Below are 18,794 nucleotides of genomic sequence, written 5' to 3' on the forward strand. Positions count from 1 at the left end.
GATAACATCAGCGTCTGTATGCAACTCTGTTTGAACATTCTGAATGTAATTTTTGGTGCTTTCAGCTTCACAAACCAAATTCCAGTTAGGTTCCGTTGCGCTGGTGAGAGCCGCTATCGCTAAAGCTCAGCAAATCACACCGAAACTCTCTGAATGTACTGCTAACACTCTAGGTGAAAAAAAAAAAAAAAAAAAAGGTTTTATTGTTGGATGTTGGGCTGAACTTAAATGCCTTAAGGGGTCCTGTTTCCATCCCAACACATTTTTTTACTCATTTCACCCCCGAGCCACGGCTCTAGCAGCAGTCTCAGCTGCCTGACCAAATTTTATTTTCTAGTTTCCGGTTAACTTATATCAAAAAAAGGCAAAAAATATTATGTAGTCTATTGTTGAGTGCCAAAAATGTTCTTGAAACAAGATTAAAATCTAGCACTGGGGTATTTCCAACACATTTCAAAAAATCTGTAGAATCAGCTGTTGTTTTCTTCATAACAGTGCATCAATTTCTCATAAATTTCTATAAAGATGCACCAGGAACAGAGGAATCCATTATCAGACTCTCTTGTTTTATAAACCATAACTCTGACACTGACTGAGACTGAGTGATTTGTTATGATGGAAGCTTTTGCGCTGTATTGTACGGACAGGAGAAAAATATGACAACTATAGTGTGTCCATGTAGATCACATACTGCATATACTATTAAGAGCATCCATGATGATTCTCATCATCACCAGAAAAGGGCATTTAGAATTTACCCTTGGCTAAAAGAAAATATATCCTATTATTTACTTTCTGTTTTTGTCTCTTCGTCCTCAACTCTCTGCCTCTCTCATCCTTGTTATCGCCGTTGTTTCTCTCACTACACCCACCAGTCTCTGTCTAAGAGTTAACTTGTTTGCAGAAGTTTGGTGTGTGTAGCCCAGACAAGTTAAGCTCCAGGGTGGATAAATACAGACATTTGAGCTGAATTGTGCTTTAAAAAAAAAAAAAGAAGAAGAAAAGAATAAAAGGAAAAGAAAACAAGAAACAGCCGCAACAACAAAATTATATCCTCAAGCACCCTTTTATCTGACAAATACTCCCTTCATAAGACACTTAATTTCCATTACACTGCTTTAAATATAGAGAGACACATACATGCATAGAGACACAGACTCTGCCTATAACCACGCTCACAGCTATCTCATGGTAAATGCATGAAATGTAACTGTTCCATATCACAGTCCCTTCTGCTGGTGGATATAATTCCCCTCACATTGGCTGGGATTACATTCTTTAAATCCATAATGGAAATGACCACACCGCTTCAGTGTGTTATTGTCAATATTTACAATATGCTGCCGCAGCCTGTTCCACATCTGTGTGCATTATCTCATCAAGTCGATGTGGCTTATGTAGGCTCATCAGATATTTACACAGTTTGATCATTTTATAGCTTGAGGCGGTCCCGCCCAGTGCAGCTCTCTGACTTTGTCCCCTTGCAATACATATGTCCAACCGTCTCCTAGAAATTACATTTGCAAAGTACTCGTTTGTTTTGCAAGTTAAGTTTGGAGAGAAACATAATTATGTTGACTTGTAATATTTTTGTAGTGCAGGAAGCACTATATTTATGTAGCTGATGGTAAATATATGGAGGTGGTCAGGGCGGATGGTGGGTGTACAAAGCACAGGGCTCGTCTGTCAAGTCACTGCAAACTTTCTCAGTGTTAAACCGAGACAACAGTCTTTCTCTAACCTTAACAAAGTGCTGTGAGCCCCTAAACATAACCATGAAAACATTTTATCATGCTTTATTCGCTACAAGTGGATATTGTATTGCAAGAGCAGATATTGTAGGAAAACAACAGATATTTACAGATACAATCTTAATAAACATTTTGCAGCTTGGCGGACCCGTTAATGAACATTTCCTCATTATCGTGATAGAAAGCATAATCGTGGCGGCGTTATATGTTTTACACAATGTATTTGCTGTTGCAAATTAGTTGTGGATGAATGTCATTTCTAGGAGACACAGTTGAAATGCCAACGCTATGATCTTTGCTTGTCTATTATTATATTTCTAAAAGACTTGGGTTTGGATCCACCATGATCCTCATTTGCATTGCATTTGCCATTTGAGCTTTTTATTGTTTTCTATGTGAATACACAGTACGTGTAAAGACTGTTGCGTTGTATGTTTGCCACCCAGGTCGGAGTGACTGTGGTGACTTCAATGTCTACTGTCATATGACATACATCTCCCTCTATAAGCAAGAAAGAGAAGGGATTGTGCTTCAGTTCATACAGTCTTCAGCCCAACTCACATTCACGCCACAGTTCTCCTTTAGTTCAATTGACTGTTAAGTCATCTGTACATTCATCCATACATACATACACAGTGACGAGTTGTTGTACTCACTTGTTCTGGTGCTTGGAGCCCTGGAGGTGTGCGTGGTACTGCTCAATGGAGTTGAGGACCACACTGCAGACACTGCAGGAGTAACTACTGCGCAGCCCTGGAGAAACACAAGCACACATCCACACAGGTACAGCAGTTACTGTAAGGGCCCTTTTAAGAAGTTTAGACCATAAAAATTCTTAAAAGCTGCCATCATCATCATCATCATCCGAATCATCATCAGCAGCAGCAGCAGCAGCAGCAATGAGGCCAACAGGAACAACAATAAAAATCTGAGCTGACACCAAATAACTGTCCTATTTTTACTCACTGCAGCACAGAGTAATTTTCCTAATTAGAGTGCATCTGGAGAAAGATTTGATTAGACTAATCATTAGCAGAAAGCCAGTTACATTTTTAGATCTTTAGATCACTGCCTTCCTCTTTCTAGTATCCGCTTGTGTGCGTGTGTGTATGTATGTGTGTGTGTGTGTGTGTGTGTGTGTGTGTGAAGGTGCCTTTTCAAGCTTCACTCGGGTGAGAAGAATTAGGACAAGAGAAGAAGAGAACAGTGCAGTAGCTTGTGTACATGTATAGCGCTGCGTACGGCTGTGCGTGCATAGACGTTCGTATTGTATCGGTGAATGTGTGCTCGAGATGGTGCGGCTCAGACACAGATGTGAACTAAATAGAGGGTTAGCAGGTGGTCGAGATGAACACCCATAAATAGATGGATGAGGACGGGAGACACTGACAGAGTGGGGTGAAGAGAGATGGGGGGGGGGGGGGGGGGGGGGGGTGGTTTAGGTAGACAGAACGAGCGAATAGAGAAAAATTTGCGGCGTAAAATAAGATGAATATAAAAAGATCAAGGAGAGGAGACGGAGAAATCGTAAGGATAGTGAGTCGTCTCGCTGCAACAGTGATGTAAAATGCACGTTGCTGTTTAATGACCACATGGGAAGACGTGTGACATGTGCATCCACCCTCCTCACACACGTGGTAGCTACAACAGAGCGGCACTGAATTTTTGAAATCTTTCTCTCTTTCACAAGAAGAGGAAGCAGAGGAAATGCACTGCGGATAGGGCAATCAGCATCATGACTTAATTGGCTGCGTATTCTCTCTCAGAGATGCAATGAAGTGCTATTTTTGTTTTTCTCACATTTTGCACACTGCAGAGCCGTCACTGCAGAACTTTCCTCAGATCCGAGATGAACAACCTTGTCACTTTCGGGGGTTGTATGACAAAACAGTCAAAAATTAATTGCTCCAAGACTTTTTTTTCCCCCCTTCAGCCTGCACTTACTCCCCCCTCCCGTCTTCGCCTCTGCTTGTTTTTTTCTTTTCTTTTTTTTTTTTTTTTGGAAGACGAATTCTGGATAGGTGTTCAGCTCATATGTGTGTGTGGGTGCCCTTTTCCCTGCTGTCATTACTGTCCTTGAGATTTATGAGTTGTCTGTGTTTTCCATCACCTTTTGACCTTCTGTGGCGGTAATTGGTGAAGTATGTTGGGAGATGAAGTTGTAATATAGTTAGGAGTGGTGGGAGGTCATTTAGACTGGGCCGGAGCCGCATAATATGGCATATCCACTCCCCGTCGTCTCCGAATCACTGTGTCTGTTTCAGGGGTGATTAAGGACAAGCAGTCATTTACAAGAAAGCCGCGACTAAATTAGTTGCCCAGAGTAAGCGCTGTCTTGGCTTAAATGTTGATATTTTGCATTTATTAGGAGATAATCACTAAGTCTGTGTGTGAAAGAGAGAAAAAAGAGAGATAGTACTACCTCTTCTGCCAAAATGTCATTACTTCTGTTCTCTTTTAATGAAAAGGCTATTAATTGGAGAAGAGATAATTTAGAAAAGAAAGAGGAATGATAAGTCTCTCATTCTCCTTCCCTTTCTCTACCCCGTTATTCTATACCGCCGCGAGGATTACACAAAGAGGTCTATTCTTGTATACACGATTAAGTGTGTTTTATGTGCACGTGTGTATATGTGCACACACACACACATACACACACACACACACAAAGGCAGCTTCCCTGCTTTTAGTCTGATTGATGTCACCTCCCCACTGCCTGGCCGAGTAGCACTGATCTACAATATGCTGCAGTTTGCATCGGTGCCAGAATATGTGCATGCGTATGTGCCAGTCGTTTGAACATGCAGCCATGGAGATACACACACACACACACACACACACACACACTATGTTTTTTGGTTAATAAAACAGTTCTGGCAGAATACCATGCTGTGCCATAATCCATGTTAATTACATGCAGGGAAAGTGCGCGCGCGCGATGTGAGCGTCAGCACGCAGCGCAGGGCTGTGAATGTGGGTTTTTTGTGAGCATGACCAGTATTTGTGAGGGTGTTCTAAGCCTTGTTAATTACACAAGAAGATATGCCAGGGAGAGAGAAAAGAGGGGGTGAGATGAGCTAAGGCAGTGGGTGTGGTGCTGTTTGTGGCTGTTTAATATACAGAGCCTTCTGGCATTGCTGGCACCCCTGGTATGGAGATGCCTAAATGCTTGTCAGAAAAGTAATGAGCTACATTCTCTGCACAGAAAATGGGGAAAAATTGCGTTATTTTCAAGAGCCTTGTTGTAAAGTAATCCGACGTCTTCCTGTGGAGTCAGTGTCTGATGTATTTTCACTTAGCCACAGCTCAAGCAACATTAATGACCCATTTGTACCGTGATGCTCATGGCTCGTTCCATTAGGACGCTCTGCCAAGCTATAACTGCAGCTTTTTTTCAGTCCCAGGAGGATTTTTAGGTAGTGGTCAGCGCTGACGATCATGAAATCTAGTTAGATAGTGGGATAGTACTGTACTGAGCAGCAGAGGGAGGAAATGACACGCTGTTTACCCACCACCACTGAACATCCAGTTAAATAAGGATCATTTCGAGGTAGAGTTTACTCTATTTTCTGCTTCCTTCCTATGGGACGAACTGCAGCTGAGAATCTCATTGTACAGTATTCATCTTTTAATTTTATTCGCTGTGGAGGCAGGGTAATAGTTTACAGAGCTCTTACTACCCCAGAGCCTCTGTGCCGTGGTACACCATTAGTTTACCATGCGCTCTGCAAGATTAAAAAGGAACTGGATCCAAAAAGAAGCCCATTGAGATGCAATCAAAACCAAAAGTCTGCAGCGAACGCCCGACAGTACGTCTCACAGGAATATATCACAAATACCATCGCAGAGAGGGGTTGAGCATCGGGTCAGAGTCAGATTGAATCCAAGTGGAATTTTACCAAGCAACAAACTTTGAAGGTCCTATTGAGGGACTAATTAGTCTTTCAGCAAATGTGACAGTAATTGGGAGGACCATCTGTTTTAGGCAAAAAAAAAAATTCTATTCACACACAAGAAACTCTTTCTGAACTATGGATTTAAAATAAAATGACCACATTCAATTACATTTTCTGAGTTGACACTACAGTTCATTAGTTTGCACTGTTCATCCTCTGACTCATCTTAATCAAATTAATAAAAGGTAGTTTACAAGGATATATTCATGTTAAGTCTAGGTATTGTTTTTGATAACGGTGCCATGTGATGCTTGAATTTTGGTACTGATACAAAATAATACTTTTTACACTGCCTTAGTTTGGTGAATATAAACATTTTGACTTTTTAAAAAGAAAAAAAAAATGAACATTAGTAGTGCTGAAACCATTAGTAGATGAATGCGTTTGTCAACTGACAGAAAATTAATTATCAGTTATTTTGATAAACAGTTCCAGTCAATTTCTTTTAAGGCAAAATATTCAACATTCTCTGGTTCCTGCTTCTCCAGTGTGAGGTTTTGCTGCTAGACTCTGTTTTATATTATTGTCAGTTGAATATCTTTGGGTTTTGGACTATTGGTCAGACAAAACAAGACCATTGAAGATGTTACCTTGGGCTCTGGGAACTTTTAAATGGGCAGTTTAATCCATGACAAAAATTTAGAAATCTAACCTCAAACAAAATATTTTAAATTGCTCAATGCATCAGTATTAAACAGAGAACTTTGCCTAAATACTATATAGTTAGAAAGGTTTTCTGATTTCAATCAGTCGTGGAAATATTTGATCAAAGAATAAGTAAACAAGCTCAACAATCAATTACCAAATATTAGATGCCAAATTTCAAAACTTGCACATTTCTGTTGGAACCCAAGAAGTACTGAGTGTCGATACCAAGACGTTGCTAATATGTGGGCACTACGTACGTGGTTCTGACGCATGCATGTATGTAAGCCAGCTAGTGCGACAGTGTCACACTGTCTCATGGGGCGAAGGGGTCAGTCCTGTCTTCCGACTCACGCACAGTCATCAATTACACACAATTTTCTCTGCTTTGGTACTTCGCTCTCTCTTGGGTCCTCACACACACACACACACACACACACACACACACACACACACACACACGCACGCTCCAGTCCGAGACGCTTATCTCACTGCTTATAACTCTCGACTGAGTCTCCAGAGAGAAGAGACAATGCGCCGGCTCTGTCTTGAGGGGTTTCTACCCCTGTCATGATTTATGTAAAGACACAGCCGAGTCAGCCAGGCTCCATCCCTCGTCAGTAGCCACCCCCACTGCAAGTCCCTCGTCCACCTCCGTAATCCATCTCCAAGGGGTTTTGTCTGGCACCTAGCCGTGGAAATTAACAACATACTCCCATGGTACCCCGTCTGCCGCAGTTACACAAGAAAAATCTAAGAAGTAAGAAACAACGTCAATATAAATGTCATGGGCATTTTGTGATACGTTTCGGTCGTGAGGTTGTGAAAGGAGGAGAAAAGGAGAGAGACAAAGAGAGAATATGTAAATAGGCCTACAAGTAAAGGTCAGTATCATCAGTAGGAAACAACCTGACTCTGTAGGCATAGTTTTGGAGAGAGAGAGAGGAAATATTGGTGTGTAAGTAATTCACCTGTGCCTTGTGGGGAGCTAATGAGGATGACAGATGAGACATGACGAGTTCGGAGCCCCTAGTGGTCTACACACACACACACACACACACATTTACACACAAAACAACAACAGGAACAACAAACACAGACACAAGACAGAGTATAGCGGCAGGAAGGGGGGGTGGGAAAAAAAGATAAAACAGAATGTAAACAGAACGCTGCTCCACAGAGGGAAAAGGAGGACAAAAGGACAGAGATGAATCTGCACTTGGCCGAGAGCGAATTCCTCATTTCTCCCCCTCCTCCTCCTCCTCCTCCTCTCTCTCTTAGCTCAGCTGCCGCCTCGTATACGACCCTCCCTCCGAGATTACACCCAGCACACCTGTGACTTCACACCTGAAGTGTTGATAAAAGCCAATCAGATGTGAGAATCTTGCACCAATGGAAATGTGTCTCACCAAAGAAGAAACGACTCCTGACAATGAAGCCGTACTGTGATGAACAAAGTGTTTCAGACTAAAGGCACTGGAAGAAACACTTGATTGATGGCACATATAATAGATCACGTCAGCAGCGAGCTCACTTAGAAATCTTAGACCAGTTCATTGCCCTTGAAAGGAAGACGGCTAATAGATTTTTCAACTCTCTCGTCTTTGAGTGAAAACATCTCCGTTTAAATTACACAAAAATGAAATGAATTTGAATTTTATATGTCTGTTACACAGTATTTTAACAATTTTCAAGAGTGCTCTGTAGTTACATGCTGAGATTTGAAGTCAAATTCTCCCCCCCCCCCCCAAAAAAACAGCCGAGATTGTGGGATCTGGGTCACAGTGTGTGGATGGAGGACGATATCCAACATGACACCACTTAAAGCCTCTGAGCCAGTGTAGGCGGCAACATGACTCATGCTTTTAATATGATTGGCTTCTTGAGATGATGGTTTGTGTCATGGCACCTGGAGCACACACAGCAAATGGCGCAGCTTCAGCTCACAGAAGATTTGTGTGTGTGTGTGTGTGTGTGTCAGTGTCTGCGTGCGGTATGAGTGCGTCAAACCTGACGGTATTGTGTTTCGCTCATGCGCTTGTCGTGCTGCCCACTGCAGTAGGCTAATGTAAGTGATATTACTCAAAGGAACCAGGAAAGGAAAGCATTTTATGTGCCAAATACTATTACTTATTTCATTAGAATATCCTTCTGGCATAAATGTGTGTATGAGCATCAGTGTCCTTTTACTGCTACATTTGTGCGTGGAACTGTTTGTGTTGGAGAGGGAGAGAGAAAGAGAATAGTAATTAAAACCCAGTGCTTGTTATGCTAACCGTAATTTGATCTCAGTTTTATCAATTAGTAATGTACAGTATGAAATGATCTCAGTTTAATCACTCATTTAAATATCATTATTTACCCTTTCATGTGTCATTCTGTGTGGGATTTATGTTTCAACCCTCAGTGGAAATATTAGTGTAATATGTGTTAGTATTTAGCTGCCTGAGCTTAGTAGTGTGAGCTTAAGTAAACTATATGCAGCATGCCAACAGAGGTCCTATGACTTTGACAGTTTTACACGTCGCAATGCCCAGCACTAACAAGTGTGAAAGCTATGCTGTAATCTGAGGAGACTGTGTCCCCGGAGAACCGACATGGCAAGGTTAGACTCTGGCAAACAGATGATGAATAAAATGTGTCAAAATTTCAGTTGGACTGAGATACACAGTTAATTATAGAGATTCAAATATTTGGTTGGGAGGATGGATGGACTCTTACATTTTGTTGACTTAGAGACCCCAACACTTAAGAGTATTTGCCCTGTAAACACCTTTAGAAGATTACTCCAGGGAATTTGTATAACATTTCCATAAGTTTGGAGTCAAAATTGATGCAGCAAATACTGAGACCTGCTGACTTTTAGGGTATTTTCAGACCTGTGCTGTTTAGTCTGGTTGTATTGGACTCTGGTTCGTTATCTCCCTTGATGCAATTCGTTTGGGCAGATCTTAACACATCAATCGTACTCAAGTGCAAACTGAAACAACCATACCAAGCACTTTAGAGGATGTGGTCTTGGTCTGGTCCCACGCAAACTCTTGAGCAGTTCATTGGTGGTGAGAACGTAAAATGACCTTGATCCGACCAAACTACCAGGCGTACTCTAGGAGTTAAACGGCTCCTGTAGCGAAATCAACAGCAACTGAAGAATGAATTGAAGTCTGACCTGGACTAGTGCCACAAAGTATGGTGCATTTTCTTCAGGACCTCCTGCCTGTGTTTATGATTTTGCCCCTGCCCCAGACACATCTGACCAATGAGTGTTCTCACTGGGGTTGTAGTGATGCATTTTGGTTTGCTTGGATTTTTCTCTTTGTGAAAAGAAACCAAACCAAGGAGAAAAAAAATGCACCAAGTTAACCAACTCATCAACTGATTCAAACCAGAGCAAACAAACTATAGGTCTGAAAACGCCCTTAGTCCCTAATAGGGGTCAAGCTTCAGAAATACACTTCCCATAATGCAACTTGAAAGCATCTTTCGTCAGACCCTCCCCCCTCAGTTTGTAACACAGGCTTTCTCATAAAATCAGTACTCTCCAAGCCCAAGCTGAAAATACGTGGGTGATGTAACTTGAGTCATTTTCTCTGACTTGCCAAAGCTCCCTTTAGAGCCCGTGGGGTGCCGCTTTTTATGATGGCAGGATTGTAAAACTTTTCTAAATTTAAAGGCCATTAGAAGAAGGTATTCCAGTCATCTTTAAGATATTAATTCTTCACGAGGGAAAGCTCCCACCTGATTTAGTAGAAGCACACATGGTTCAGGACGCAGTCAGAAAGACAGTCATTCATACAGAAGCCATGTTTCTGCCCAGTTGTATGGCAAATGTAAATATGCTGATCTTAACAGTAATGGGCTGATGGGGCTAATTTTGTCTAACCGGTGTGGCTTACCTCAGTATACTATATGTGAAATGCATACTACATTAAAGTCATATGAACATTTCAGAAGTCCACACTCACTGCAACAGATCTTGAATGTGATCTGCCCCTTATCCTCTTTCCTCGTATAAAGTCGTAATACCCCTTCTGCCCTTCACTTGTCACTTGTTGGGCGCGGGGCCAAGAGGCTGACCTGTGCTCTCCGTGGCATCCAGACTGCCCGCTAGCTGCTCCACGAGACGTGCCCGGGCTGCGTTCCTGCGGTGTTTCTTGCCTTCGTAATGCTGCTGGGCCATCAGCGGGTTGTTGAACCAGGCTCCGCACAGGCAGCAGTACTTCCCCGCCTCTCTTCCGCCGTTTCCGCCCACCACCGCCATGGGCCAGGGCAGGGCAGGAGGAGGAGGGGGACACGTAGCAGGGTCTGTGGGCAGCGGGGTGGAAGGAGAGGAATCTGGGGGAGTAATGAGCAGATGAGGGAAAGAGAAGGTGTGCAGTGTGGAGAGTGATGGATTGCAGAATGAGGATAGAAGGAAGAGAGGGAGGGAGCTTATTAACATGAATTCAAATGCAAATGACATTCTAGGGCAAAAATTATATGAAATGAAAATATTTTCATGAAATTACATTTTCATGTAAATCTAATGCATTCACATTCATTCTCTTGTTCATTATCTTCTCAAAGACAAAATCTCAAATACATGCCTACACACACAGTCACACATGCACATTTGAAAGCTCTAGGTTTAGATTGCACCGCTCGAGACTGAGAGCAAAGAATAGATTGCTGTAGGCCACATCTGCGGAGATGGAAGAAGTTAGGTCTCCAAGTACACTATGAGGCCACATAATCCACTACAATAATATGGTAAAGAATGCAAGAGCACAATATTTCTCTGAATTTATCTCTGCTCATCAGCTTAACCCCAGATTTTTATTTAAGACTGTTGATCAGCTGGTAAATCCGACCCCTCCTTGTGCCCCAGCTCAAAGTGATGCTGATTGTGAAATGTTTTTTATCTTACTTCATTGGTAAAGTAGAGTCTATCAGAGCTTCTGTTACACCTAATGGCACATACTCCAATGTCCATCACCTACCACAAAAAGTGTTTTCCAGGCCAGTTGAAGTAATACCAACAAAGTGTTTTTCTCCAAGTCATTGAATCTATTAGGCCCTGTCAGTTTTTAACAGTTCTTTATCTAATGGTTGTGTCCCGGATTACAACCTCTTTTAAAAAATACCTGGGGTGGATCCTACCTTCCCCACAATTACAGACCAATCTCCAAGCTACCTACCTCAAAAATTTTAGAAAAATACATGTCCAAGCAATTGCTTTTAACAGCGGAACATAATAACATTTCTGAAAAATTTCAGTCCGGCTTTCACAAGCATCATAGCACTGGGACCTAATGACCTTTTAATGGCTGCCGATGACGGGATGTGCTCAGTCCTTGTTCTTCTTGACCTTAGCGCTGCCTTTGACACATTCGATCACAGCATCCTGTTTGACAGGCTGAAGTACCGGGCAGTAATATCTGGTAGAACTTTAAAATGGTTCTTTTCATACCTGTTAAACAGGAGGCTCTGTGTTTCCATTAATAACCACAAGTCATCTTTTGCTCCTGTCAAGTATGGTGTCCCTCAGGGGTCAGTTTTGGGACCTGTTTTATTTTCTCTGCACATGCTTCCCCTGGGACATATTATCCATAGATAAGGAGTTTCCTTTCATTGTTATGCTGATGACACGCAGATGTACCTGTGAGAATTAAAAGGATAATACACTAATGGTCTGTTACAGGTTTAAAGTGTAGGAGTAAATTTATGGTCTGTAATAAGATTCAAATTCTGTAATAAGGTTAAAAAGATCAAACCATCATGAGACACAATTTATAAGATTTGTTTAAAAATGGTTTAGAAACAATAAAAACTCATGTTAAAATGCTAAAAAGTCTTTAATTCATTAATTGTTTATTTCATTCTTTTTTGTTAAAAATTAAGCTATAATAGTATTATCAGTGATCTGCAAAGTAGTCTTAATCTGGTAGCCTGAGATTAATTGCTTGTGTCTCCACCCACATACTCTGGGGAAATCGCAGTATTTTCCTTGCTCTCACTGAGGAAACATTACCCTATCACTCTTGTGATTATTTCACCCTGTTATTCAGGTATGTTGTTGGTATATCACACTGTTAAAGTGGTCGTAATAATTTTCTTATATGTTTTGAGTGTCAAGAGAATGTGTATGTAACATTGTGAGTAAGTTAGAGCAAAGTTTTGCAGAGTATGGACCTGTTGTGTAGGTATTTTATTTGCAAATTGTGTATATGTATATTTGATGATTAATTCGAGTAAACACTCTCTGAAGAAACATCACCCTATCACTGGCGGGATTATTTCTCCCCATTTTTCAGGGGCGTAATATACCTGGCAAGCTGAGTTCACTACACACCTGCCTATGTGATGTCAAAAACTGGATGTCACCAAATTTTCTGCAGCTTAACTCAAGCGAAACATAGATCGTCATAATCGGTTCCTAGTACATAGCAAAACGAATCCTGCCATCCGCTGGTTCCCTGTTGGAACACAACCAGTCTGTTGCAAAGAATCTCGGCATTTGGTTTGATAGTAATTTAAGCTTTGAGCAGCACACAACAAAACTTGTGCGGTCTTGTTTTTATCATCTTTGAAATATTTCCACAATACCACCTGTTTTATCTTTCAAAGATACAGAGACCATTTTACACGCCTTGATCTCCTCACACCTCGAGTATTGCAACGGCCTCTTCACCTGCCTCAACCAAAAAATCTATAAATCGGCTCCAGACTGTGCAGAAGTCGGCCGCCAGGCTTTTAACTAGATCCAAGAGAAATGACCACATCACACCTGTATTAGCCTCCTTGTGCTGGCTCCCAGTATGTTTTAGAATTGATTTTTAGATCTTACCGTTGACTTTAAAGGCTCTTTATGGCCTGTCTCTATGCTACATATCTGACCTCTTAGTCGCATATGAGCCAGTATGTAGACTGAGATCCTTGGGCAGAGGTCTTTTATCTGTTCCCGAGGCGTGGTTGAAAACTAGAGGTGACAGAACATTCGCAGTCAGAGCCCTGAAGCTATGGAACGAGCTGCCTGAGGAAATCAGGTCAGCAGAATCAGTGACCTCTTTTAAATCTCTTCTTAAAACATACTTTTATCGGAGAGCTTTTCCTGATTTTACTTGATTTTTTATTGACTGCCTTTTTGCTGGCGACACTGCATTGGGTTTGATTTGTTTTATTTGCTTATTACTCTACTGGAAATCGTTTTTATGATCTGCTTGTTTTGAAGGTGTTGCCTTGTGTGAGGCACGTTGTAATGTGGGTTTAGAAAAGTGCTCTATAAATAAAGATTATTATTATTATTGCTATTATTATCTGTTGAACACAGATGAGGGTCGGGAGGAGGCCATCAGCATTCCAGGGACCAATCTTCAAGTGCTAGAAACTCTCTTTCTACTCACATCTGCTGTACGTCTGAACCTCCCTGCTTCATCTTTTTTTCCTAGATCATCTTCTCTCATATCTTTCCCTCCCTTGTATCCGTCTCCTCTCCCTCTCCTCTGTGAGGGAATGGAGGTGGGGAGAAATGGCAGACTTCCAGGTGACCTGCTACTCATGACATGACACTGGTTGCCATGGTGATTGCCCATTAATAGCCAACAGGCACTGACATGTCCACAGGACACGGTTGTGGCTCACGCAGTGAGGACTACATACGTGCGTGTGCTGCTGCACGTGTGTCTTGTGTGTGCGTGTGGGTGTTTGGGTGGCGGGTTGAATGCATGATCCACGCTTGAGAAAATGTGTGAAAGCTCGTATGTGTGTGCGCGCGTGTGAATGAAGCTCCAGAATAGGCCGCCTGTCTGTGTGAGGTGCAGTACTTTACGTGTACTCAAGAAATCATCTCTGCTCAAACTGTTTATTTGAACACAGGGAGGGGGTGTTAGGTCCACAGCCAAATCGTGTGAGAAAGCTTGTAATGCCAGATGGCATGTCCAAATGTGCCGATCCGCCATTTACAATGTGTCAATGACTCTAGAGTTAGACCAACTATGACTATACAGCCACAATAACACACGTTTAGACATTTTATATCATGAACACAAGCCCACTCGCGCACTCTTTTAAGCCTGTGTGAGTCACATCACAACGACCATCAGCTCACTGATAACAAATGAAGAGTGCGCCTGACTTGTTGACCAGTGACCATGGATGTGAGGTGAATTGTTTTTTTTTTTTTTTGTGTGTATGTGTGTGTGTGTGCCTGTGTTGACTTGACTCTAGCCCTGTGTGCTGATTGGTTGCTCATACCTTGATGTGTCTTCGGGCTCTGTTCACATAGTTACTGTATCTATGGCTGTGTCCCTGCTCATCGCCAACCACACCCACTCACATTCCCTTTCTCTTGTGTTTGCTTTCGCCACAATACCATCTCACTTTACAAAGCCAAACCCTGCTCCTCTTTTACTGTCATTTCATTTTTTTGTTATTAATTAATCTCACTCAAGGCTATCCTAAAATCTCTGGTGTAGCCTTCTTGTCTCTGTGTGTGTGTGTGTGTGTGTGTGTGTGTGTGTGTATGTGAGCACGAGTAAAGCTCCTGAGCTCTGTCACCTCCGTGGAACAGCACGTGCCGAGCAGCAACAGTGAGAGATTCTCGGATGTATTTTCCTTTTCCATCCCTTGTTTTTCCCACCCTTCCTTTTCTCCCGACTGTGATTTCTGCACACTGGAGCAGAAGTAAGTGTTTTTCACGGAGTGGGGCACAGGCAGTGTGTGTGTGTGTGTGTGTGATAGTGTGTGTGCAGGAGGAGGAGGAGGAGGAGGAGGAGGAGGTTTGGAGTGTGCGGGGATGTGATGTGTGAAAGGGGAGGGCACACAGGTACAGTCTCCGCTCTCTACATCTCAAGGGCCTCTCCAACACACATGGTCCTTTGTTTACTCTTCACTGTGCGGTTTGTTTGTGCGTGTATATGTCTGAGTGTGTTTCTGTATGTTAGTTAGTGTCCATGTGCATGTGTAGCATGAACGTGCATGCATCTGTCATCCTGCTTACGTGTGTTTCTGATGATCGCGTTTCTGTGCCAGAGCGTGCACAAGCCTGTCAGCTTGACTGTGCGTCTACGGTGGAGTGCTCATCTCAGAGTGATCATGAAGGCTACTTTTGACTTTAATCTCTCCTGAAATCCTCTTCTTCTCTCCCAGGTCACTATTCCTCTTTTCTTGCTCTTGTTCTCTTGTTTCTTTTCCTTCAGGTCCCACTGTCACAAAACCAGCGCAAATCCACAGTGGCGGCTGTACAGAAGTGACACTTCTCCAAAGTAGGTCAAAGTTTAGCAAAAGTCACTCAGGGGCTTGATTAAAACACTCCATTTTGTAGCGATTGTGCATTTATAGCTCTGTGAATTTTCACTTTGAATCCAATTTGAATCACATTACTATGTAAAGCTCCCCTGGAGACGACTCACCAGCACTGACACTTAAAAAAAAAAAAAAAACGCTAATCTTAAACAATCATGAGCATGAACAAAAAACAATTTGAGGATGTCTTGATTTGTTATAATGAGATATTTTTTTAAATCATAAGACCTTTATGAATTAAAGTCTGTCTGTGCACTTCACCTTCAAAGTTGTACCTCTTGGGCCTCTGGCATGTTAGCATTTCCAGGCACATTTTTTCCTCTGATACCCAGTCTAGACGTTTTGACTGAAGCATGACTAAAGCTTTACAAATCCACTTCATATAAAAATATATGCTCTGAAATGGAAATAGCTCTCAGTTCAATGTTGCAAAAAGTGGACGTTTGGATATTTAGGTGTGTGCGAGCAGAGGTACACGAGATGTGTGATGTGGAAATTTCCTTAATCGATAGTTGGCTGCGTTAACAATTAATTATCAATTAATCATTAATAATACGGTAGACATTTTTCCATAATAAAACAGTTTTTTAACAACTGATGTGACCTATGTTCAACACAAAATCAGAGTACATTAAGAATTTAAAGAGTAGATGAAGTAAACACCAAGTTACTTGAATTATAAATTAAATAACACAAAATAATGACTTCATTTCAAATTGCGAGCTCTCACTCCCGATTTTTGCCGTCTTTTCAACAGCTGGCCCAACAAAATCCAAAATACTGTAGTGAGGAAAATGTGGGGGAGGGCCTCTATCTCCCTGTCTTAAAAATAGATTTTAGTAATTTGACAACCTGCCAGGGGCCCATTAAGAGGTAACGCTGGTGGCTAAGGGGGCCCTCTGCCTCCCCCTCTTGGTAGAAATGGTTCTGACCTAACTACAGTTTGGAGTGGTCTTTATTGACTGATGTGCATTTTGATACTGTGTTCCATTAGTGTGCAGTGTACTGATTGCTGTTTGGTGCTGTGTGCAGTGTTTCTCTCAGGGTTTGTTTATTCTAATTCACTTACAGTGCTGTGTGTTGTAGGGTCGTAGGGTGGCTGCCTGTGCCTATTAGGGTATGAATATTCTCTTGCCTCTGACACCGGACCAGTTCAGGTTAACAAAGGTGGTGGCAGCTTTATACTACTTTAAAATCAACCAACAACTAAAGTTTATTACGGTATTAAACACAGTAAACAGCTGCACAACTTCCAACTTCATTAGCGAACATAAATTAGATCAGACTATATGTGTTGGACATATCTAACAATTCCAACAAATGTGACCCATTTTTCCTTCATCCTTCATTTTTACTGTTGAAGGCTGCAGCCTTCAACATATATATATATATATATATATATAACCCATAACATTATTGAATAATGTTTCGCATTAGGAAGTTCAGTTTGACAGGGTTTATATTAAATAATACGCATGCTTTATCTACATGATGTTGTTCATTGTGGCTAATGTTAGTCCAGCTGCTGGAAACAGCTGCTCAGCTGGAACAGTCCGGAGATGCACATATATTGTTGCTTCAACTTGCCACTGCTAAAATGCATTTATACTCGGAGCAGGGAAGTATCACTTATATTTCAACATTTAAGTTTTGATTTTGTTGGAAGCTGTTAGCGCCGTAGCTACAGCGCTGCTCTCTGCTGTCTGACATTCAGCTCCCAGCCTGCGTTAACCGAGCAGCTGCTCGCTGCTTCTGTTCGAGACGGTAATATGAGCCTCAGATAGCTAGCTAAATCATACAGCCACCGTGAACTTCACAACTTTATGCTGCAGTCAGTGTTCATAAACACGACTGCCTCAGTGAATGGAGCGAGACACGCTGCAATGTTTTTCTTCCTTGGATGACAGGGAGGTGCTTTTTATAATTAGTGTGGCCCTTATGGGCAGTCAGCAAGCACACTTGTTATTCCATCTCATTAAACATGAAGAGACACCTACAAAAAAATCTATAGTACAGTTCAGTTTTCTGACAGTTACACTGCATGTCCCTCGTCTGCTGCATTATCATTATTTTTAATCCATTAAATTATTAACAGCAATTAATCATTGACATCCTGATGTGTGACATAGAGCATGTTTTACGACCAGGTTAATCACCTTGGTCTTTAGTGAGGCTCTGTGTACAAGCATCACAATTGGAATCCAATAGAAGTATTGATTTGCTGGGGCTGAAAGGGTTGATCACCAAAGTACCAGTTTGTTGTCAGAACAATGAGAGGATCGGATCTGTCAAGCGTTCACTTTCAAGTCTGACCTGAAGACTCAGAGAATCAGTGTAGTAGTCTATTCTCTCTGTTTTGTAAAACTGAACATGCACCGGTTCACTTCTTTGACATCTTATTCCACTGTATACCTGCTGTGATCAGTCTGACATCAGTGCACTAACAGCTACAAGTACTGTAACACACATGGCTCAAACACAGCATGTTTGAATGTGCGAGATTTATCTAACCTAGATCAGGAAAGAGGCAGAAGGTGTGAGATACCTGTGTTCGTAGGGCTGGTCATTGCTGTGGGTAGGTTGGTCGGCTCCCCCAGCACCAGGCGGACTCTCTTGGCGTGGGTTTTGCCCTGGTAGTGGGACTGGGCCACAATGGCAGAGGTGAAGAACATGTTACACAATGTACAGCACTTGTTCCTGTCCACCTCTGTCTCTGCACAGTCCTGCAGGAGGAGAGGAGGGAGAGGAGAAGAGTTAAGGAAGAAAAATGGACCATGGTGGGGTGGGGGGGTGAAAAGGAAAAGAGATGAGTGGAGGTGATGAAAGGAATGATGTGAAAAGCAAGGCAAAGAGAAGTGAAGGTGAGAAAAGGAGAGAAGAGATGAGAAATGGAAAGATGTACACTTTGCACTTTGTGACACACACACTCTCACACACACACACACACACGCTGATCAAATATTCATCTGTCTCTCTGGGCTGAGATTGTGGCTTGGCCCTTTCACCGCTGCTGGTTCATTACTAATGATGAGGGGGAGTTGCTCCCTCCAGAGAGGGAACACAAACAAAAAGACCAACTGCCTGATTGACACAAGTGTACAAACACACACACACACACACGCTCATGCACACAAATACACACACATACATAGAGAAATCA

The 18,794-nt window shown here is 42.1% G+C and overlaps 2 protein-coding genes across 3 annotated transcripts in view; one reads left to right on the top strand and one right to left on the bottom strand.

The window, feature by feature from the left end:
* Positions 1-18,794, top strand: part of golga7bb (golgin A7 family, member Bb) — a 223,120-nt gene that overhangs the window by 52,402 nt on the left and 151,924 nt on the right. Inside the window, exon 4 of the mRNA XM_042432737.1 lies at positions 15,479-15,594. Coding sequence (XP_042288671.1) covers positions 15,479-15,594 — 116 coding nt within the window. The remainder of the gene's footprint in view (positions 1-15,478; positions 15,595-18,794) is intronic.
* The window catches only part of zgc:171482 (zinc finger protein), a 58,849-nt gene that overhangs the window by 11,642 nt on the left and 28,413 nt on the right, over positions 1-18,794 (bottom strand). Inside the window, exons 4-6 of one of the 2 annotated variants that reach the window (XM_042432739.1) lie at positions 18,180-18,357; positions 10,430-10,687; positions 2,408-2,504 (exon numbers count right to left, since the gene is read on the bottom strand). In XM_042432739.1, the coding sequence (XP_042288673.1) occupies positions 2,408-2,504; positions 10,430-10,687; positions 18,180-18,357 (533 nt within the window). Of the gene's footprint in view, positions 1-2,407; positions 2,505-10,317; positions 10,688-18,179; positions 18,358-18,794 lie in introns of those variants that run through there. The other variant, XR_006099843.1, reaches the window with a different exon arrangement.

The sequence above is a fragment of the Thunnus maccoyii genome, chromosome 14 (genome assembly GCF_910596095.1).
Source record: "Thunnus maccoyii chromosome 14, fThuMac1.1, whole genome shotgun sequence".
NCBI lineage: Eukaryota > Metazoa > Chordata > Actinopteri > Scombriformes > Scombridae > Thunnus > Thunnus maccoyii.